Source organism: Zootoca vivipara, chromosome 10 (assembly GCF_965207765.1).
Source record: "Zootoca vivipara chromosome 10, rZooViv2.hap1.1, whole genome shotgun sequence".
Lineage (NCBI taxonomy): Eukaryota > Metazoa > Chordata > Lepidosauria > Squamata > Lacertidae > Zootoca > Zootoca vivipara.
Window position 1 is genome coordinate 44,167,321 of NC_142593.1, and position 23,712 is coordinate 44,191,032.

At 46.2% G+C, this 23,712-nt stretch overlaps 1 protein-coding gene across 1 annotated transcript in view; it reads left to right on the top strand.

Annotated features, from left to right (window-relative positions):
* Positions 1-4,212: 4,212 nt before the first annotated feature.
* OXCT1 (3-oxoacid CoA-transferase 1) overlaps positions 4,213-23,712 on the top strand; it is a 58,240-nt gene continuing 38,740 nt past the window's right edge. Inside the window, exons 1-6 of the mRNA XM_035100569.3 lie at positions 4,213-4,559; positions 9,929-10,037; positions 12,384-12,474; positions 19,147-19,282; positions 22,489-22,638; positions 23,224-23,330. Coding sequence (XP_034956460.1) covers positions 4,473-4,559; positions 9,929-10,037; positions 12,384-12,474; positions 19,147-19,282; positions 22,489-22,638; positions 23,224-23,330 — 680 coding nt within the window. The 5' untranslated portion in view covers positions 4,213-4,472. The remainder of the gene's footprint in view (positions 4,560-9,928; positions 10,038-12,383; positions 12,475-19,146; positions 19,283-22,488; positions 22,639-23,223; positions 23,331-23,712) is intronic.

The window sequence follows — 23,712 nt, forward strand, 5'->3', positions numbered from 1 at the left end:
GACACGCGCAGCAGCGGCAGCCTCAGAGGAGGATCGCCTCCCGTGTCCTCCTCCCCACAGCGGCTCTGGTAGCCAGGTGCCCTGGCGCCACCCAGCCCGGGTGGCGGGGCAGGCTGGCCAGCGGCCCTGCTTCTAGGGGGGGGCAACTTCCCCCCTGCCTACGCCCATGTCTCTCCCCATTTTCTTAAATCGGAGTCCCCCAAAATAGGGGGTGTCTTATACATGGGGGCATCTTATAGATGGAAAAATACGGCAGTTTATGAACAACTTGGATTAAGAACTCTGGAAACCTGGAAGTAGATGTTTTGGTTTGTGAGCTTTGCCTTGGAAGCAGAACATGTTCCGCTTCTTGTTGAGTCTGCTCCATTTGTAAATTGAGTCCCCCGCTGCTTTGGGAAACCACGCCTTGGTTTAAGAACGCTTTGGTTTAAGAACGGACTTTTGGAACGGATTAAGTTCGTAAACCAAGGTACCACTGTAGTTATATTAATATCCTGGCTGTCCTTAAAGGAGCATTCTATGGACTTTTGTGCATATTCTTTGGTTCGAAGGCTGCGTCACAAAACTGGGATAAATAAGAGTTTCAAAGGATAGCTGTGTTTCGGTTCAAGAAGTGCAGATCAGCTAGCTTCTTATTAAAAAACAAACAAAATCAATTTATTCCTCCTACTCTACTCTTTTGAGCCGTGATTCTCCATGGGTGACCTTATGTAACTAATGATTTCTTTGCCTAGGCAACCAAACTGGATGGTGGCGGTGGTTCAAATAAAATGAATTGAACACACACTGCAATTCATCCTTGCAACATGGCAGGAAAAGAAAAGTAGGGATAAAAATAAAATGTGTACTCCATCCGAGGAGATGAATTCAGGAAAGTTCTCACGACTATTCATTCCTCTAACACCATGTTTTCCTTGGATCGTTTCCAACACTGCTCTGACCAAGTTAGCGTTCTAATGGTTTTGATTAAGGTTTAAGAAAATTAAGACTAGTGTCTGTAATGATTAATGTATAACAGGTTAACTTCGTTCCTTCCATCACATTAACTCTGGCAAATTATCCCTGTTCAGCATAAGGCATTGCAAACTCCAGCTACTGTTCCCTGCAAAATGTATGATTTTTGGTTTGTTTTTGCTGACCAGTGTTACAATAAAACTCAAAATGGTAGTGGAAAATCCACATCAAACATACTGTACATTCAGGAATGGCAAGGATGGGAGTATGTGTGTTCAGTACAGTATTCACTTAATTTTTAAAAGGAAAGTATGATATCTACATCTACCGGAAATTTAATTTGCAGTTGTATGTAGAAAAAGAGAACTAGAAAAATAGATTAATTTGTTCATCATATATATCCCAATTCCTTTTATATCATTGTGTATTCATTCTCCATATCTTTGATTCCTACTTTTCTTCCAATGTATTGCATCACTTAATCTCCACTGCCAGCAAACATTAAGAACATAGGTGGGTAGATAGGGTATTTACACAGATAATAAACTAGGAAGAAGTTCAAAAATGTTAGAATATAGGATCAAATTTATAAACAATATCAGTCTACAAAGATGGTCAGACCAGCACAGAAACAGATCTGTGAGTGGGTAACTATGCAGTCAACTATAAGGAAGATTTTTAATTCATAACAAGGTCCACTGTGTAACATGCTCAAGGTTCTTATGTTACATTAGCTAGTTGTAATCCTAGAATCATAGGACTGGAAGGGACCTTGAGGATCATCTAGTCCAACCCCCTGCGGTGCAGGAATATACAGCTATCTCTTGTGGGCATCAAACCTGCAACCTTGATGTTACCAGCACCACGCTCTTAACCAAGTGAGCCACCCCCAGCTTAGGTATATTCATTTGCCCCGTGTTTCAGAGTTACAATATCCATACTGCCCACCTCTAATCAGTGGCGGAGCAAGCTGATTAGGCACCCGGGGCAGCCCGTGTGTCCTGTGCCATGGGGCGGGACCAGCCGGGGCAGGACGCTCTGCGGGGCCTCCAAGGAGTCTGCCTGCCTCCTCCCACTCAGCCACCCTACAGCTGGGGGGGGAGGCAGCGGGTGAACTGTTTGGGCAGAAGGGAGCCTGCGCATGCCCAAGCCACCGCGTCACTCCCAGGAGAGACGCGTGGGTCAGGCGCGCTGCAGGCCCTGTGGTGAGTGCCACCCGGCATTTTGTCACCCCCCTCAGTAGTGACACCCGGGGCGGCCCACCCCCACTGCACCGCCCTTCCTTCGCCCCTGCCTCCCAATAGCCATGCTGAAGCTGAAAAAGAGGGGCTTGCTAAGGAAATGAATGCCAGAGGCTGAATTCAAACCAGGGGCTTCCTGATTCATAACTCTTAGCCGCTAAACTGCACTGATCTGACTAACAAAACTGAAAGGTGCCGCAACTATGGCATGCCTGATGTTTGGGAAACAGTTTTATCAGCCAATGTGGATGCTTGCTCTCATGTTTCAATTGTGCGTATTGTTGTTTAGCCATAAAAAGTACCATTAGAAGGAGCCATGCAATGACTATGCATAATGTGCATTAATTCAATTGCTTCGTTGCACTGGCATATTTAAACTCTGAAACCCGAACCCTAATACTCATCTGACTCCTGCTTTTCCTGAAAAATGACACCATGGCACATGACTGCAGGGTTCAAATGCTAACTTCAGGCTGTCATATGTCTGTTGCTGACTTAGAAGCTGAATGCTCTAAGCCGGCGATGGACACATCCTTTATCTTTGGGCCCTGCTCTGTTCTGCAGACAGTAGCCTGAGTGACAGAAGGGTATTGTGCTGCAAAGCTGATCGGACTCTGTGATAAAACATGTGCTCCCCAGCTGTAGGGGTGCTTCACAGTGATGGAGCACATTTATTTGGACATAGCAGGGTCATTAAACACAGAGAAATCCAGTGTAAAACTGCACAAAAGAGGTCTTTTGCACATACAACTTCTGGCAGGCCAAGACTTCAAGATTTTGGAGATTCTCAGAGGAAAGACTAGGACTAGGTTCCTTTAATGAGCAAGGGGTGAAACACCTACCCCCAAAGGGAGAATAGACCCTAAGGGGCAGGGATTGTTACAATACTCTGAGAATTGTAGCTATGTGAGGGGAATAAGGGTCTCCCTATAACCTTCAGCATCCTGAACAAACTACAGTTCCTAGAATTCTGGGGAGCAGAGACTCTTAAAGTGGTACCATAGTGCTTTCAATGCATGGTGCAAAAGGAGGCAGGTTCTTATTTCACAACCTCCCTAGGAAGCATATTCCAGGGCAGAATATGCAAAGGTCTGATTTCTTTGTTGTTTTAATGCAGATTTCTTTGTTGTTTTAATGCAATCTGCAGGAACAAATAGAAGTTATGATTTCTGAGAGCAGATTTTGTTGTGTTTGTATGACAAAGCCGAACAGCGTTGCCAACTGTACAGGAAAAGCCAAAAACCACACTGCTTTTAGCTGAGGTTTGATATGCAGAAATCAGGAGTAAATTTTTTCATAGCATGCAGGTAAAATGAAAACCTGCTTATTTCTGCGGAAATAAAACAGCTGCTACAGGGAGCAGCCACAGGGGCCAGTTCACAAGCAGGCAACCCAAAACAACAACAAGAAGAAAAACCCACAAGGATCCATTAAAATCCACTCCTTAATTTTGTATTTGAATCACTTTACAACCAATTTACCCAGAAATCAGCGCGACCTTACACCCCAGTCATTGCAGTGTGTACTCGGAAGTCTTATTGAGCCCAATATGACTTACTCCCTCGCAAGTAAACTATGTCTAACCTTTTGCATCCCTAGTCCTTAGCCTGCTTTATTGAGTGAAAGCTCCATTCGTTTTTGCTCTGTAGTATTTTGTTCCAAAAGCCGCTTTGGGAGCAGCTCCTTGTGGAAAAGCGGCAGATAAGTCAAATCAACCTAAGCAACCAAAACATTCGGCTCGGTCTGTGGCATAATTACCGTAGTACAATTGTATTTATTAAATTTGTATATCATCCTTCGTCCGAAGATCTCAGAATAAAACCATAAAGTACATAACGAAAACAAGAGCCAAACCAAACCAAACTAAACACCCCCCCCTACATCCTAGAAACACGTTTAAAAGGACACAGTCTGCTAATCTGTAAGGACGCCACGGAACACAGAGCGCGCCCTCACTGTTGCATCTCCAACTCCCAGGCCAAGAGGCGCCTCTGCGCCTCCTCCAAACAGCCGGTGCATTTCTCCAGCCGTCACCCGCTTCCTCCTGCTTGGTCTGTCTTGCAAGGGGTTAAAGACGACGTCAGACGCCGAGCCCCCTAACCCTCCCCCGGCTTCGCATCCCATTTGACAGGCGCGCCCTGTTCTCTCTTTTTTTCCGGCAGCCTCGCGCCGAGGGGGTTGGGCATCGGTCGCCTCCTCCTCCTCTTCTCCTTCTCCAAGGCCGCTGCTCGCCCCGGCTCCTTCCTGCACGCCTTGCACGCCGCGAAGCGCTCGAAGATGGCGGCTCAGAGCCTCCTGGCCAGCTTTGCTCGCTGCCTCCCCGGCTCTGGCACGGCGCAGCTTCTTCGCCGAGCCCCGGCCAAGGTAAGCAAGCGCGCGGCGATGGTTGCAGAGGACCCTTGTGCGGCGGCTTTGTCCTCTGGTGCGCGCTTACTCGCAAGGAAGCCTTGCAGCCTGGATCTTGCAGCCTCTGCAACTTAGACCGGCTCGCCGGCGCAGCTTGAGCCTTAGCAAGAGATCAGGTTTCGCTCCATGTGATGCAAAAATCATCCCATACCAAGGCGCAAGAGCAGGCCAGGCTGCTTCTTTCCGCCACCTGCCCCACTTATCTTTTCTTTTTTCTCCTGGCCACTGGGCAACCTTTCGCCCCCTTCCCCCCAAACAGCAACGCGTCCCACTGACATTCCCATGCCCTTTTGCTCTCTAATCCGCTCGCCGGCCTCTTGGCTACCTTCCCTTTGGCCCCTGGCCGTCTCTGAACCGTGGATGAGCCTCCTGCTCGCCTTTCCCTTCAAGGCTCGTTGCGCGCGAAGGTTTCCTTGCAGAGGCGGAAAGATCCCCCGCGACGCGCGGCAGGAGGAGCGGCGCGCCTCTCTCCTTGCGCCTCTCCTGACCAGGCCGGAGGGCATCCCTACCTGCTGAGCGCGCGTCCTTCAGCGGAACAGAGGCGCCTGTTTGTTTACTGACCTTGAGGAAGAAGGAAGGGAGCGAGCTTGGCTTGCAGGCCCGCTCCCTGTCCCTTTCTGTCCCCATCCCCAGGGGCCGGGCTGGTTAAGTGACTTAGGATAGGAGCAGGCTGGCTGGCGGTAAAACAGGCCTAGCCAGAGATCTTGCACCATTCATTCGTTCCCTTACGCCTCTTGGAAGATGTGGAAACACAGAAACAGGTAAGTTCCAAATAGAACTGGTATAGTAAGGTGGGGCCAGGGGCGCAGCCAGGATTTATGTTGGGGGGCGGCGGCAGCAGGACACCCACCTGTCATCATCCTCTTGTCTGACTGCCTAGCCGAATGGGAAGGAAATGTCTCAACAACAGTTGTTTTAAAATACTTTCTTTTGACCCCAAGTGCTCATGAAAAAGACACCTGCCAAAACCTTTCTACAATTTTTACTTTTAGTTAAGTATTATTATTTTTTACTTGATTACCTTAGCTATGCCCGTGACTGCGATTGCACATTGTGATTATTTCTCCCCTCCCTCCACACCCTTCAAGAAAAGTCCCCCCAGACGGAATTTAAAAAGTTTTAAAGAAAGCAGTGAAAAATCTAAACTATATTTTTTAGAATGTTTCCTCCCCAGGCTTGATGGGAATCCAAGTCCTAAACATTCGTTTATTTGTTGCGTTTATATCTTTCCTTTTCTCCAAGGTGCTCAAGGTGGTGTATATGGTACTCTCTCCTCATTTGTTGTTGTTGTTTAGTCGTTTAGTCGTGTCCGACTCTTCGTGACCCCATGGACCATAGCACGCCAGGCACTCCTGTCTCCCACTGCCTCCCGCAGTTTGGTCAAACACATGTTCGTAGCTTGAAGAACACTGTCCAACCATCTCATCCTCTGTCATCCCCTCTGTCATGCCCTCAATCTTTCCCAACATCAGGGTCTTTTACAGGAAGTCTTCTCTTCTTACGAGGTGGCCAAAATATTGGAGCCTCAGCTTCAGGATCTGTCCTTCCAGTGAGCACTCAGGGCTGATTTCCTTCAGAATGGATAGGTTTGATCTTCTTGCAGATCTTCTCCTCATTTAACCTCCCCCCCAGGGAATCTGGAGAGGGGGCCTGGTTGGTAAAGGCTGGTCTAGGCTGGCCGGCCGTGTTTCTGGTCTGGAGTGTGCCAGCCCTACCTAGAGACTGAATCTGGTACTTTTTGCATGCAAAACAGATGCTACCTTTTGAATAAGAACATAAGACAAGCCTGCTGGATCAGGCCAGTGGCCCATTCAGTCCAGCATCCTCTTCTCACAGCAGGTGACCAGATGCCTGTGGGACATGAGTGCAACAAGTGGTATTCAGAGGCCTGATTCCTCTCGCAGCAGAGGCAGAACAAAGGATAGCCTTGACTTGTCTAACCAGTGCCGGAATTAGTGGGATGTAGGTAGTTCCCCTGCCCAGGGTGCCAAGCTGAGGGGGCGCAAAACAACAACTACCCTATATTTATAGGGGTACCTACTGAGAAGATCCATAAGGAAGCAACTGTACTAAAGAAATTATTGTGAAAAATAAACAATGCTTTTTTGGGGGTGGCGGCAAATTTTGTTCTTGCTCAAGGCACCATATTACCAACGTCCGCCCCCGGTCTAATCCTCTTCTAAAGCCATCCAAGTTGGTAGCTGCCATTGCCTCTTATGGGAGCAAGTTCCATGGCTCTGCTTCTAGTCTCCTACTTTGAGAAGGAAGATGGGGTGTGTCACTGGGGAGGGAAGCAATAGCATAGGCTACGCTCTGTTGTGCCATAGACTTAGACCCCCTGGGCTCTAATGCTCTTGTCTAGGAGTGCCACAACTTTCAGCTGTCTGCGCTGGAGGTTGGCCATCCCTGTTCTGCAAGTGAGCATGTAATCCTGTGCTGCTACCTAGCAATCTCTTGTTTACTGGGACATTGCTTCAGGTGTTCTGGCCTGTTCTAGATTTCCTGACAAGGCAATGGAAACCTTGTAGGCCAGATTTAATGTCACACCAGTAGATGCCACGGAATCCCCCTCCCTCCCTCCTCATTCTGCTCTTGGGGGATTCCCCAGAGGAAGGTTAAGCAGAAGTCCTTCATTGGATGCCACAATTCAGTGTCACCCAGTGTTTTTAACATGCCAGACACAACTTTTCTCAATCTGTATAATAATATTGTCTCACAAAGTTTCCATATGCAGAAATTTGGACTGCTGCGCTGCAGTATAAATTGGAGACTAGCTGTAGCTCTGTGTCAAAGGATAAATGACTTTGACCTAGTCGGCACACTTTGACTGGCTGCGAGATGTGTCCTTGTTGGAGAAAGGGGATGAACTGGTTGCTTGGGGTTTCTGTTGTTGTGCCAGTGTTGATGAAGCATAGCATGTGACTTTCCATGCCTGGGAGAATAGTTGGCTGGTTCTTCTTAAAGTATCTTGTGCAGAAGGCAGCCAGAAGCTTCTGGTTAAGAAATCCTGAGTGCTCCATTGCTCATTATTTCTGGGCTTTAACAGTAAGGAAAATGAGTTCCTCCCCCCCTCCTGTTTCCTGTTCTATATCTGCTTAATAATCTGGTTACAAATATGGAATATTTTTACATATTTGGTCAGGCCGGGAGACATCTCAGAATTTTGTAAATAGGTAAAGAGTAGTGTAGATGTCATAGGATTACATGGAGGATGTGTTGTTGTTGACCAAACTTACTCCTAGGTAAGTGGGTATACCGTATAGTATACGCTACAAAACAGGATTGAACCCTCTAGGCCAACCACTACTGGCAGGGAAGTAACATGTAGAGCCAAGCCAAGTCCTGCCAATCAGTTGATGTCACTTGACAAGTCACTTGACAAGTGACCATGGTTTTAGAAAAATGGCCTCAGAGCCCAAAATGGAACCCCTGTTGGGCCACTGGCCCGTGGATTGGAAGTTCCCCACCTTGCTGTATCAGAATACAGCCAAATACAGATCATTTATTAGGGAGTACTGTATGTTTCATAGAATTCAGTAGAACTTGCTGCTGACTAAATATACTTGCACTGCCAGGAATCTGGTTTATTAAGAGGTTTACCTGCCTTTGCCATTTAGAAACACCCACAAGGTGACTTGACACATAGTTGAAATTCCAATAGAAAGGGAATAGAACCAACATTTTACTGTGTTGTCCTAGCTATGTCTACTCAGAAGTAAGTCCTGTTGAATTAAATGGGGCTTACCTCCAGGTAAGTAGGGTTATGATTGCAGCCTTAGAATCTTTGATAACTTAAGACTTTGTGTTGTTTGCTCAGATGGCAAAACATTAAAAAAAATGTAAGTAAGTTTTAAATAGTTTAAAGTATAAAGGGAAAACTTGGAATTTCAGGCACATAACTCGATTGCATGCCATTTTACAATGCAGTTTATGTTTGCATGACTAGACAGATCCTTGTTTATTAAAATTTATTTATATACTGTTTTTTATAAGATATACCACAATAGTTTTACTATTTAAAATAAAACACTCAGCCTTGAAGTTCACTGGGTCACCTTGGGCCAGTCGCTAACTTACCCCCCAGAGTTGTTATTCTATGAGGATAAAATGGGAGGAAGAAAACAATGTATGACACCTTGAGCTACTTGGAGGAAAGATGGTATATGAATGCAATTTTAAAAATAAAATAAAATACGACCCTAAGCATTCTTCCACATTGATCATATGTATCCATGTCTGCAGAATCAGAATGAAATTTCATGGCTTCAATGGAATTTACTTCCTACAGGATTATAGCCTGTAAGCCAGGGGTCAACAAACTTTTTCAGCAGGGGGCCGGTCCACTGTCCCTCAGACCTTGTTGGGGGCCGGACTATATTTTTTTGGGGGAAATGAACGAATTCCTATGCCCCACAAATAACCCAGAGATGCATTTTAAATAAAAGGACACATTCTACTCATGTAAAAACATGCTGATTCCCAGACCGTCAGCGGGCCGGATTTAGAAGGCAATTGGGCCGCATCCGGCCCACAGGCCTTAGTTTGGGGACCCTGCTGTAAGCCAACATGCAATCTGTGGCAATTGTTGCTAAGTTAGTCTTTTTGGGGATTGGAGCATAAAGTTTCTTAACTCTGATTCTGCAAACTTGTGAAGCTCAAGCAGTTTGTTGAAACCTGAAATATACTCACCCTTGCCCTAGTTGCGTGTCTAGAGAAAAGATATTTCCTAGGAGTTGCTTAAGATGTAGTACAGTCTGTTCAGATACTGTTTTCTTTAATTAAAAATGTGACCAGACATATCAAGGACAGACCCCATGAATGTGGTTTTGGAAATTGAAGTTTACAGAATTTAAATCTTTCCCCTACTGTCCTTCGCCTAAATATTTGCTAAAATGATTCAGAGCTCATATTATGCAGAGCATGGAAACCCTGCCTTGTGCCTGGCTGGAATTGCATTTCCTTCTGATGCTTCAGGGTGCATTGCCTGAAAACTTTCAAGCACAGTGGCTAGAAATTTGCTCTTTTAAAAAGGAAGGAAAGCAAGCAAGCAGAGATTATTGGGAAGTTCAGCATCACATTTATTTTATTCGTCTGGTTGTATAAAATGGCAGCACACATGACATTTTAACCATAGTGACATACACGCTTCAAATCCAGTGTTGCCCATTAGCCTCTAGCATGCATTCTTTGCACTTTTTGATCAGCACAAATTCCCTGTGCATGTATTTTCTAAAAAACTGCTGGCCGGATATACTTTGTTATGGTGAATGAGCACCTAAGGTTGTACGTTGACGCTTTCTCCCCTTTGTTTCTTCTACTCTTTCTAGAGCTGTGGCTGCTATTTTTCAACAAGCAACCACCACAACACACAGTTTTATAATGATCCGGTGGAAGCAGTAAAAGACATACCCAATGGGGCCACTCTCCTCGTTGGTGGTAAGTACTTAGGAATCTACTTGCTCTTTGTCAAATGAATTACTTGGTCAGTTTTATAAACTGGAAACATTTCTGCCACTCCTTGAACATAAATGACAGGCTTTAGGTTTTAAATACTTCAGACAAAGCATAATACAGTGGTACCTTGGTTCCCAAACTCAATCCGTTCTGGAAGTCCGTTTGACTACCAAAACATTCGCAAACCAAGGTGTGGCTTCTGATTGGCTGATTGGCGCCGGAAACAATGCCGACAGCCGAAATGGACATTTGGCTTCCAAAAAACGTTCGCAAACCGGAACACTTACTTCCGGGTTTACGATGTTCGGGAGCCGATTTGTTTGGGAGCCAGGCCATTTGGGAACCAAGGTACCACTCTAAAAGATTTCTAGGCAGTTGGTAAAATGGGGGAAAGGCTGGAGGTCAGTGGTAGAACAGCTGGTTTGCATGCAGAAATCCAAGGTTCATACCTTGGAGAGCCTCTGCCAGTCAGTGCAGGTAATACCATACAGCTTCCTATGTTCCTGTGTGATTGGATTTAACCTGACTCCCTTTTCCTTGCATTCTTCTATAGAAGCCTTCTCCAACTTTGGGTCCCCACAAATTGGTTGGACTGCAATCCTCAACATCCCTAGCCAGATTGGCCAAGGATGATTGGAGTTCAACAACCATCTGGGCACTCAAGGTTGGACAAGGCTGTTCTACAGGTTTGTTCATACTTCCTCTGCATGCAGGGAGCGAGGAGTAGAGCTGGGCTTACCATTCTTGACCTTTGGGTGCCTTGGGGTTCTGCCCCATATGTATTTTGCCGAAGGTCTAGAAGGAACCTCTGCGTACATAGGTTCTCTGCACAACTTGGAATCCAGATTAAACCGGGTTCCGACCTTGTGGAGTGGCTACATGCCTACACCTGTGTGTCAGCAGAGGCCCTTTTCAGACCTCCTGCCAATTGTGTGAAGGTCATGGGGTGGAGACAGTGGGTGTGGACCTGCTTCCCCTCCACGCATTCAATATGCACGTGATTTAGAAGATGAGAAAAAGGGCTTCCACTTTTATTGGACCAGGAAGTTGGGCTTCTGCCTCTGAACAGGAGCTGCTACCATTGTTGGCTTCAAGGAACCAGCCTAGGAGACAAACCTAGTCTTTAGAGCAGGCGTTGGCAATTTTTTCTGCCTGTGGGCCGGAGGATTCCCACGGACTATCGTCTGTGGGCTGGACATGGGCCGCACAGGCGCGGAAGTGATTTCCGGTGCTGGCTGCCCATTTCCAAAATGTCCGCAGCGCCAGAAATCACTTCTGCGGCTGCGTAGAGGCGATTTCTGGCGCTGCTCGGCAAGTCCCTGTGCTGTGCTGCGCTGGTTTACCGCAGCACGCGGGGGACTTGCCGAGCGGGCGGCTTGGTTCACGGGCCTCCCGTGGGCCGGATAAATGGCCTCCATGGGTCGTATCTGGCCCATGGGCCGGAGGTTGCTGATGCCTGCTTTAGAGCTGCAAAAACACCTACGCCTATTCAGACTTATTGTCTTCAGTGGGTCTGTGTATCTATGGGCTTTTCAGGGATGGTGTTAAAATGATGGGAAAACAAGCATAAAACACTTTTTACGAGTAACGTTTCTAGGGCAGGGTGAGGGCTTCAGGATGCAGAGTTCTCACGTCAGGGCATTAAAAATACTTAAAGTTGAGAGCTCTTAAGACTATAAAGGGCTGTGGTTTGGTCTCTGCTGACTTCAGAACTGTACCTTTATCACCAAGAGAATTGCTCTAGAAGTTGAACAGCCCAGGGCAATAGAAAGATAAGTAGAGTAAGCATTGTGTACATTATTTTATTGTTGTGGAGGGAGAGGCGTTATATAGGCCAGTAATTTCACAAAGGGGAGACCAGTGCAGAGTTCAGTTAAGAAGGAAGCTGTGTTGGTCCTGCCCATCTGGCAAAATTTGCCCATGGAGGTGAGGGAGAATTGAACTGCTTTCTGCAGGGTTTGAGTGTTTCTACCCATGATTTCAGGTGCTAGTTGGGTTTTTTGCTGCTTGACAAACCACATCATTTGATCACAACACTTATATTTAATAGGATCCGTGTGTTTTGGATCGGCTTACTAGTGGGCTGTAATTTGTGGTCTCCATTGGCCCTTCCCATTCCCCATATCTTCTGGGTATGCAAACAAAAAAGAGGGGGTTGTGTTGGCTTTGAAGACCAGCATAATATGGGAGAGACCCCTTCTTCTGGGTTGGAAGGCGGGGTCCACCATGTGCTGCTGAAGAAGGTCCCTGCTTGAGGTGAACGAATGGTTGATGGTGGGTCATTTTTGCAATGGAGATGTTCACTGTTGAATAATTTGTGTTGCATAGGTTTTGGGCTCTGTGGCATCCCTGAGAACCTCATAGGAGCACTGTTGAAGACTGGTGTAAAAGGGATAACCGCTGTCAGTAACAATGCAGGGTACGTGTGCATCTGTTCTTGGAATAGATTTTGTACAAAATCTAATTGGGATTCTCTCTACGCTACTGGTCATGAACCCCTAGCCCGTGTATGTGTGAGGAAGCACCCTGGCTTTCCCTCTGGAGGAACCCACCGTTTCAAAATAGAAGACTTTTTTGGGATAAAGTGATATATACATTTATAATTACAGTGGTCCCTCGACTTACGAATTACTCGACATCCGTAGGTTTCGACTTATGAACGGGACAAATGGCCACACACTTACGAATTTTTCTACATCCGAACGGAAACGGTTGGCGGCTTTAAATGCGGTTTCCTCGACTTATGAATTTTTACATGCGGTTTTTTCGACTTACAAATTTTTCCAAATATGTTTTTTCCTATGGGAAACCGCGTTTCGACTTCCAAACTTTTTGACCTACAAATGTGCATTCGGAATGGATTAAGTTTGTAAGTCGAGGGATCACTGTAATAATAACGTGAAACGATGAGGCTGGTACTACGCTAAATGCATTATATACAAGTGCAATGACGGCTGAGCTGCCGGCGGCCGTGCCTGGTTACATTCACATAAGCAGAGCACCGAGACCTGCATTTGCATTTAAATTAACTTTGTCCCATGTTATCAGTGTTAACGAGTGTTTACAAAACACCAGAGGGGTTTGGCTGCTTGGTGTAAAAGACCTGAATCTGGTTAAACATTAATTAATAAATAAGGTTTCCCCTGATACTGCTATTTACAGTGTAGCTAAATGATAAGATCATGCTGATTTCCTCTATAATCAAAACACTTTTAGTCTTTCTTCATTACCCAATTTGAATGACATTGCTGGACATAGTACTTGGAATACATGAAATGCTCAAGTTTTTGTGTGTGTGATGCTGAAGAATATATATACACAAGATATACGTAATTCTGTATATCTATAGCTATGCACACCGTCCAGAGAACTTTTTGTTATGGGATGTCATGCAAATTGTGGAAACAAAGCAAATTATGCTTGTTGCACCCAGTGTTAATCTTCTGCAGTCCTTTACATATTCCCCCAGTTGTGTGTCAGAGCTATTACAGTGGTACCTCTACTTACAAATTTAATGCGTTCCAAACGCACATTTGTAAGTAGAAACAAATTGTAAGTCGAATCCCATAGGAATGCATTGGGAGAAAAAATTCGTAAGTAGAAAAAATCCTATCTAAAAATTCGTAAGTAGAAAAAATCCTATCTAAACCGCATCCAAGATGGCGGATGGAGCTCCATTCGTAAGTAGAAACATTCGTAAGTAGAGTTATTCGTAAGTAGAGGTACCACTACTTTTCTTTTGACTTCAGTCATATATTTTCTCAATGTGTGTCAAAAGGGGACAAAGGGTATATGGGGTCACAATGACCAATATTGGCTAAGTTCCTGGGCGACCTATTTTAAATTCTGCATCCCTTGGTGCTGGCACCAGTTTCAGCATTCCCGAGTGCCTGGCTCAACCAGTTGCTCTGCTTCCCTACACTTCACCTGTGAAGAAGCCCACTGAGCATTTCCCCAGGGCTTGGGTTCATGCTTTTTGTACGGGGGTTCTTGTTGTTGTTAGTCAAATTTGTATACCGGTTGGCAACTTCTTTGGGCTTGTGGGCACATTTGCAAATGAGTGAAATCAGAAAGTGCAAGTGCTGCAACCACACACACAATCTCCCCCCCCCTCCTTCCTCCTTCCCCCCACCTCCAAAAAATAAGGCTGCATGTTGGGTTGCATAGCTGCCAAGTCTCCCGTATTCCCCGGGAAACCCCCGTTTTTCCAGCCGTTTCCCGCTGGCAGCCTGGATTTTAAAAAACCCCCGTAAATCCCCCGGATTCTTACCGGCCCGGGGAGGCTCCTTCTGCGCATGTCTGGAGTCTCTGGACATGCGCAGAAGCGATTTCTGGCGCTGCGGCCATTTTGGAAATGGGCAGAGCATGCGTAGAAGTGACTTCCGGTGCTGCTCTGCCCAGTTCCAAAATGGCCGCAGTGCGACTTCCGCTGCCGTGCTGCAGCCGATCCCGGATTTTTCAATCTGGGAGTTGGCACCTATGTTGGGTTGCAGCCTCTTTCTATGCAACACTGGATTGCCTGTGGATTTGTTTGCTTTCATTTCAGCTCACAACGGCATCCGATTCGCACCTTGAAATAAATGGAAATACATATTCAAACCAGCCCAACTGCTCCTAAATTATTTTAGCATATTTCACCAGATGTTAAGTGTGTTTATTTTTGAACTGACTGTGTCAACCCTACACACTTCAGAACAGCACTTTCTTTTTATAGGGGGAAGGTTACTTCAGCCTTCTGGCAGGTCAGACAGTCCCGGTAATAATTCCTAACATACGGAGGCTCTGAATATTCACACACTGTCAACAAGGTTGTTTGCTATTCAGGTGGCAAACGAGGAATGGACATGGGAGGTTTTCCAAGCCTGAAGTCAGCCACTGCATTAGAACAGCCTGTCATGCAGGAGAGACAAAAAGATTAACCTCGGCTTCCAGCCCCTATTAGATGTCACTAAAAATAATAATAATAAATTATTTATTTATTTATTTATTTGGTTTTTCAAATTACAGTTTTACAATCACATATCCAGCATGCAACATAGAAGTAAGATTCCAAAGAATCTCCTGGACTTCCCTCCTCCTCTTTGTGGGTCCTATTGTTAGCCATTTCTTCCTGAATCTTTTATAGTAACCCATCTCCATCAAATCCAAAATTCACCATTAAACTACAAGTGTCATTTCAATCCTACTAACAATTTTAACTGTTTACAATGGTTTTTTTAAAAAAGATAAATGATAAATTTCCCCCATTCTTTATTAAAATTTTGGTCTTCCTGATTTCTGATTCTTCCGGTCATTTTTGCCATTTCGGCATAATCTATCAATTTAGTCTGCCAATCTTCTCTGGTCGGGACTTTTATCTTCTTTCCAGCCCCTATTAGATGTCATTTGCTAGGCTTGTGTTGTGAGTATTGTGACTGACTGCATGATATCCGTAATGTATAACATCAAGGAGGGGGCCCCTAAAAACTTGAGGTTTCCTTTTCGGTTGTGCTTCTGTTTCCTTCACCCTCAGAGTGACCAAGAAACAGAAGCTGCTCTAGGAAAAAGAGAGCACACAAATGAACTGAATCAAGCTGGGGTGGAGAACCAGTTGTGGTTGGTCTTCAACTCCCAAGAGAGCCCCAGCCAGCATGGTGGTGGCCAGGCAACATCTGGAATGCCGCAGGGTCCCCATCCTTGGCCCAGAGCAGGGTTTTCCAAACTTGGTAGAGCATAGCTGCCAAGTTTCCCATTTTCCCCGGGAAACCCCTGTTTTTCCAGCTGTCCCCAGCCGAAAAAACAGATTTTTTTTATTTTTCCCCGGTTTATTCTGGTGCGGCGGCCATTTTGGAACTGGGTGGAGCATGCTCAGAAGCGACTTTTGATGCTGCTCTGCCCAGTTCCAAAATGGCTGCAGCGCGACTTCTGGTGTGGCGGCCATTTTGGAACTGGGCACAGCAGCATCAAAAGTCACTTCTGAGCATGCGCCGCCCAGTTCCAAAATGGCCGCCACGCTACTTCCGGTATGCTACTTCCGGTCCGGTCCCTTATTTTTCAGAGAGGAGCTTGGCAGGTATCTTGGTAGAGACAATTCTACCAACATCCATAGCTAGCAGCCAGTGGTCTGGGACAATGGAAACTGTAGTCCCACAACATCCATAGCTAGCAGCCAGTGGTCTGGGACAATTGGAACTGTAGTCCAAAAAAACAGCTGGAAACTCAAGTTTGGGAAACCCTGGCCTAGAGCACTGGTCTTCAACTGGGTGCTCAGGACCCACTTCTGATCCCACTTGGGTCTCAACAGAAGCACTCCCAGCATGCAAGTACTGTATTATAAGGCCAGGACCAGGCAACCTAGGGGCTAAATGCGTCCCCTGCCAGACCTTTCCACCTGGCCCTTGGGACTCTCTCCAGGCTGCATCCTTCACCAGCCCTGCTCTGCACCCGCTTTTGAGTGCTCTTTGCCTGGCAGGAATGTGTCCTTGAACTGTGGCGATGCTTCTTGCTTCTCTGTATGGAGATATATGTGTACAAATACCAACAAAAATACCACCGGCTTCCTCTGCGTGGCTGGAATGCACGAAAGGTTAGAGGCACATCTGTTGCTCCTCCCATTTTTGCCTCTGGCCCCACCTACTCTTGGCCCCCGGCCCCCAAAAGGTTGTGTGCAAGGGAACATGGCCCTCGGCTAATACTGAACAAAGCATGTATTTGTGACCCTACAGCAGCATTGCAGGGAGTTTTAACACCCCTGTGATGTGCAGATGCCAAAGTTACAGCTGTATTGTGTGCTGCAGTAGAATCTACTATAATTATCCTTACTGCTGTTTGCTGCTATTTCCATCTGTATATCTGAATTAGTGATGCTGAGATCAAAGTAAGTAATGCAGGCTGTTCGCTCTTGCTCCCTGCCTGTGAGTTAAAGTGGTTCATCTCTCTCTGTGTGTGTTTCTGTGGATGGAGGCATGGCTTTGCTTAGGGACACTGACAACTCTTTAAGAGTGCTCAGCTTTGCAGCGTTGTCTAATGACCCCTTCCAGCCCCATTTCCTACCTGATAATTACTGGATGATAAAGGGAGATGTATTTCCCTGTAGTTCACATCCGGCAGTTTAAAAGCCATGGGGCAGCATCAGATCTTGCCTAAGCTACCCACTCCTGTTCCTGTCATCGTTTGCCAAGTCTGTTTCATGATGGATTGTGGACAGTTGTCCCAGCTGGCCAGAAAGCAAGTGGCTTATGGTGACTTTTATGATTTCATGGCTTGGAAGGAGCAGGAGTTAGGCATGCGGGAGCCAGCCTTGCAGAATATTTTGCCAGATGGGGCGGTCTTATAACCTAGCAATTCGAAAGCACGTCAAAGTGCATGTAGATAAATAGGTACCACTCTGGCGGGAAGGTAAACGGCGTTTCCATGCGCTGCTCTGGATCACCAGAAGCGGCTTAGTCATGCTGGCCACATGACCTGGAAGCTGTATGCCGGCTCCCTCGGCCAATAATGCGAGTTGAGCGCCGCAACCCCAGAGTCGGTCACGACTGGACCCAATGGTCAGGGGTCCCTTTTACCATAACCTAGGAAGAGCAAGCGATCAAACTGAAAAAATCCATATACGGTAATTATTGAATTCTGAATTACAGTGTGTCCTCTATCCAATTTTTGTCCTAACACTGAAGGAGATAATACACTCTAAATTTCCATTCCTGACATCCCCAGATTTAGGTGGGGGAAATAATGGCAGTTAGTGTAGACTAGTGTTTCCCAAACTTGGGCATCCAGCTTTTTTTTTTGAACTACAATTCCCATCATCCTTGACCACTGGTCCTGCTAGCTATGGATGATGGGAGTTGTAGTCCAAAAATGGTTGGGGACCCAAGTTTGGGAAACACTGGTATAGACCAAAACTAAGGAGCCTGGGGACTGGGGTAGGATGGTGGAGAATGATGATTACATTCACTCTCCACCCGCTGTTGACCCTGGTGCTGGCCATCTCTGGCATGTGGCATGGAGGTTGTAAGAAGGGGAGGAGGCAAAAAATCGTCCCCACACTCCTAGTACAGTTGTACTATCAGGGATGTGGGTGGCACTGTGGTCTACACCACTGAGCCTCTTGGGCTTGCCAATCAGAAAGTTGGCGGTTCAAATCTGCACAACGGGGTGAACTCCTGTTGCTCTGTCCCAGCTCCTGCCAACCTAGCAGTTTGAAAAGCAGGCCACTGCTAGTAGATAAATAGGTACCACTGTGGTGGGAAGGTAAACAGTGTTTCTGTGTGCTCCAGTTTCTGTCAGGGTGTTCCATTGCGCCAGAAGCGGTTTAGTCCTTCTGGCCACATGACCTGGAAAGCTGTCTGTGGACAAACGCCGGCTCCCTCGGCTTGAAAGCGAGATGAGCACCACAACCCCATAATTGCCTTTGACTGGACTTAACTGCCCAGGGGTCCTTTACCTTTTACCTTTACAATCGTACCTTGGTTTTCAAACTGCTTAGTTCTTGAACGTTTTGGCTCCCAAATGCTGCAAACCCGGAAGTGAGTGTTCTGGTTTGCGAACTATTTTTGGAAGCCAAATGTCCGACAGGGCTTCCGATTGGCTGTAGGAGCTTCGTGCAGCCAATCAGAAGCCATGCTTTGGTTTCTGAACTTTTTGGAAGTTGAACCGACTTCTGGAAGGGATTGTATGACTGTATAGACAAATGAATTAGGTTGGACTTCCTCAAACTCGGCCCTCCAGATGTTTTTAGCCTACAACTCCCATGATCCCTAGCTAGCAGGACCAGTGGTCAGGGTGATGATGGGAATTGTAGTCTCAAAACATCTGGAGGGCCAAGTTTGAGGAAGCCTGAATGGTCTGTAAGCTTCCTTTTTTTACTGGCAAGTTGTAAGCACAAACTGATTGCCAGCTGTGCAATACAATTAGTGTCACCTAGTGATGGGCCTTTGCGATTCTAGCACAGAGGCACTTGTGCAGCTTATTACATACAAAACTCAAAGGGTGGTGCCAAGTATGGCAAATCTTAATTTCCCTTTTGGAAGGAGGGGGCCCGAGTGTGAAATTTCATGATATTCTGTGGCATTCGTTTTGTTGTAACCTTCGCCCAACAACTTTCTCTGTGCAGGGTAGACAATTTTGGACTGGGACTCTTACTCCAGACGAAGCAAATCAAACGCATGGTGTCGTCCTATGTTGGGGAGAATGCAGAGTTTGAGCGGCAGTATTTATCTGGAGAACTGGAGGTTGAGCTTACGCCACAGGTAGAACACCTTTCTTAAGGGGCTAAATATTTTTTAAGAGAATGTGTTTCATTATTTAGCTAATGAATTTATAGATACGCACACAACACACACACACACACACACATGCACACACATATGTAAACAAAAATGGAATACGAAAACAAGACACTGAGCAGTGCCATCTAAAAATTAACGACAGGAAATGGCCGAACAAATAAATACATTTTTAACAGGCCTGTAGAACACATCGCAGCTGACTCCTCTTGGATTTGGCAGGAGAAGGTGTTCCAGAAAATCGCTGCTTTGGAAAGAGACCTGCTAGTTGTGACCTTTTAAAACAGTTATACCTAATAGAGTGAACCTTGGCTTCTTGGCCTGTTCTGGGTGGGGTTAGACTCCCTTGGAAGGAGCAGGTCTGTAGCTTGAGGTTTATCCTGGATCCAACACTTTCACCAGAGGCTCAGGTGGCCTTGGCTCGGAACATCTGTTTTCAGATCCTGCTTGTTCACCTGCTAAGGCCCCTTTTGGACAGAAATGAGTTGGCCACCGTACTACTCCAGACTAGATTATTCAATGTGTTTCATGTGTGGCTGCCCTTGAAGACAACTTGGAACTTCCACCTGGCCCAACACGTGGCTTCCAAGGAACTTATGGGAGCTCCTCTTGGAACTTGCATAGCCCCTGCTCCAAAATAGCTGTGTAGGTTTCCAGTTCATTTCCAGGCCCAACATCAGTGTTTGAAGCCCTGACTGACTTAGGCTTGTGAAACATGGACCACTTATAAAGACCATCTCCTACTCATCGAAAGATTCCATCAATGGTGTCTCAAAATTTTTACACATCACTTGGGAAGACAGGCGAACTAATGCCAGTGTACTGGAAGAAGCAGAGATCACAAGCGTCGAAGCAATGATTCTTCAGCATCAACTTTGTTGGACTGGTCGTGTTGTTTGGATGCCTGATTATCGTCTTCCAAAGCAACTACTCTATTCCAAATTTTAAAATTGAAAGCGCAATGCTGGTGGTCAACAAAAGAGGTTTAGAGACTCTCAAGGCAAATCTTTAAAAATGTAGTATAAACACCGAAAGCGAGAAACATGCTAAGAGGAAGGCACGCTTGGCAAACCCTCATCATGATCAACTCCCGCCCGGAAACCTATGTCCCCACTGTGGAAGGATGTGTGGATCCAGAATTGGCCTCCACAGCCATTTATGGACTCACTGTTAAAACCGTGTTTATGGAAGACAATCTTACTTGGCTATGAGTTATCACCAAAGAAGAAGGCTTAGGCCATCATATCTGAAAGACCACCTTCTTCCCCACAGACCCTCGTAGGAGTTGAGGTCGACAGAAGTGTTCCACCACCCTTGGAGACTCAGAGTTAGCAGAGCATGAGAGTTAGCTCAGTTAGCAGAGCATGAGACTCTTCATCTCAGGGTCATGGGTTTGAGCCCTACATTGGGCAAAAGATTCCTGCATTGCAGGGGGTTGGACTGGATGACCCTCGTGGTCCCTTCCAGTTCTATGATTCTAAGCCCAAACCTGGCGCCTTTTCCCCAGCTCAGTCTTATTTGTGGGAGTTCTTAGGGCTGACAGTTCTAACTGGCTGGACAGAAATGTTACAGCCACTTGCAGGTGTTTTTGGAAGAGTCAGATGTTCAAAACTAACCATGAGGAAAGTTACAGTAAATAGAGAGCAGATAGTCCGAAAGGCAGACTTTTACCAATAGGTATTAGGTGGGTAGATAAGAATTGTCAGAGACAGGTTTTTAAAGTACAGATGCTGCCATCTTGTGGATATAACTTAAGTATGGAATGAATTTGTTCAGGCCTTACTGTTTGTTGTTTAGTCATTCAGTCGTGTCCGACTCTTTGTGACCCCATGGACCAGAGCACGCCAGGCACTCCTGTCTTCCACTGCCTCCCGCAGTTTGGTCAGACTCATGTTGGTACCTTCGAGAACACTGTCCAACCATCTCGTCCTCTGTCGTCCCCTTCTCCTAGTGCCCTCAATCTTTCCCAACATCAGGATCTTTTCCAGGGAGTCTTCTCTTCTCATGAGGTGGCCAAAGTATTGGAGCCTCAGCTTCATGACCTGTCCTTCCAGTGAGCACTCAGGGCTGATTTCCTTCAGAATGGATAGGTTTGATCATCTTGCAGTTGATGGGACTCTCAAGAGTCTCCTCCAGCACCATAATTCAAAAGCATCAATTCTTCGGCGATCAGCCTTCTTTATGGTCCAGCTCTCACTTCCATACATCACTACTGGGAAAACCATAGCTTTACTGAGGCCTTACTGAGATCAAACAAATTTTTTTGTAAGGTTTGCTGGCATGTTGAATTTCCTAGCAACAAAAAGTACTGTATCCTATCCATAAAACAGGCCACTGATGCAAAGGTGGAATAAAGCAGGTTCCAGCCACATTAGCAGTTGTCTGTCGCTCTTGCAGGATGTTCTCCCATAAAATATTTTCAAGGACCCTTCTGCCTCTCTCTGTTGTCTTTGGATGATCAGCTTTCATGTCACCGTGACATGAAGCAGAGTGCTGAGAGAGCCTGTGACATCAGAGCAGGCCAGCCAATGAGATTCAAAATCCTAAGGCCCATGTTATTAAATCCCTTAATAAGCGCTGTTCTGCATACCATACTTTTGCATTCAGATGCCGTTTGAGGGAAATACCGGTAGGAGCTGTTTGGTGGAAAGCAGGCAGAAGAAGAAGAAGAGAAGAGTTTGGATCATAGCTGCCAAGTTATCCCTTTTTTAAAGGGATTTTCCCTTATGCTGAATAGGCTTCCTCGCGAGAAAAGGGAAAACTTGGCAGCTATGGTTTGGATTTGATATCTCGCTTTATCACTACCTGAAGGAGTCTCAAAGTGGCTAACATTCTCCTTTCCCTTCCTTCCCCACAACAAACACTCTGAGGTGAGTGGGGCTGAGAGACTTCAGAGAAGTGCGACTAGCCCAAGGTCACCCAGCAGCTGCATGTGGAGGAGCAGGGAATCAAACCCGGTTCACCAAATTATGAGTCTACCACTCTTAACCGCTACACCACACTGGCTCTCAAGTCAAAGGAGAGAAAGCAGGAGAAGTAGGGAGTTTGAGAACAGGATGCTGGACTAGAAGGGCCATTAGCCTGATCCTGCTGACTCTACTCATGTCCTGAACAACCCGGTAATCTCTCTTGTTATCGGTCTCTGTATTTAACAGTTTCTTTCCTTCCAGGGCACCCTAGCTGAGCGCATTCGAGCAGGAGGAGCGGGCATCCCAGCTTTCTTCACCAGCACAGGGTACGGGACTTTAGTGCAAGAAGGAGGGGCTCCAATCAAATACAACACAGATGGTACTGTTGCCCTTGCCAGCGAGCCCAGAGAGGTAAAAGTTCATGCACGTGTGTTTTAATGGTGGAAATAGGGCAGCTGTGGCTTAAACCACAGAGCCTAGGGCTTGCTGATCAGAAGGTCGGCGGTTCAAATCCCTGCGATGGGGTGAGCTCCCATTGTTCGGTCCCAGCTCCTGCCAACCTAGCAGTTTGAAAGCACGTCAAAGTGCAAGTAGATAAATAGGTAGTGCTCTGGCGAGAAGGTAAACGGCGTTTCCATGTGCTGCTCTGGTTCGCCAGAAGCGGCTTTGTCATGCTGGCCACATGACCTGGAAGCTGTATGCCGACTCCCTCTACCAATAACACGAGATGAGCGCCGCAACCCCAGAGTCTGTCATGACTGGACCTAATGGTCAGGGGTCCCTTTACCTTTACCTTTATGGCAGCAGTAGTGACCCATGGTTCTTGGGAAGGGAGAGTCCAGAAAAAAATGTGAGGCTTTTGACCAGCTAGCACCAGCCATGCCCCCATCTCTATTGCTTGACATTCTGCAAAGGAAAAATTTAAAATGTCAACATGGGAGGGAACCATGTTCAAGATGAATAACTTTTCAAATATTTCCTCCCGACTTCTCACAGGTGAGGGAGTTTGATGGGCGACACTATATTATGGAAAAGTCGATAACAGGGGATTTTGCGCTAGTGAAGGCGTGGAAATCTGATCGCGCCGGGAACATTATCTTCAGGTACGGTATTGCACACAGAGCAGATGTGCTTCTCTCCAAAGCAGCAGTTTTCAAAGGGTTCACCAGGAAATCTTGGACTTCCTTTGGAGTATCCTGAACGAGAAGATCAGTAATGTTGGACAAAGCTGACCCATCAGTGTGCAAATGTTCTTCCCCTCTAATACGCAGCTTCAATGGGCTTTTTCTTCTTCTTGTGTTGTACCTGCAGCTCACATGGGGCACGTGATGCCTGCTTGACTTGTATAATAATTTAAATTTAATTTAAAAGTTGTTTAGCCCACTCTTCAGAGTAGGTTTTTTTTTTGTTATGTTTAGGTGTTGAGTGTGTTAAGAGGGACCAGTGGCCTGACTCTGTTTTGTATGACCTGTGAAAAGTGGAGAT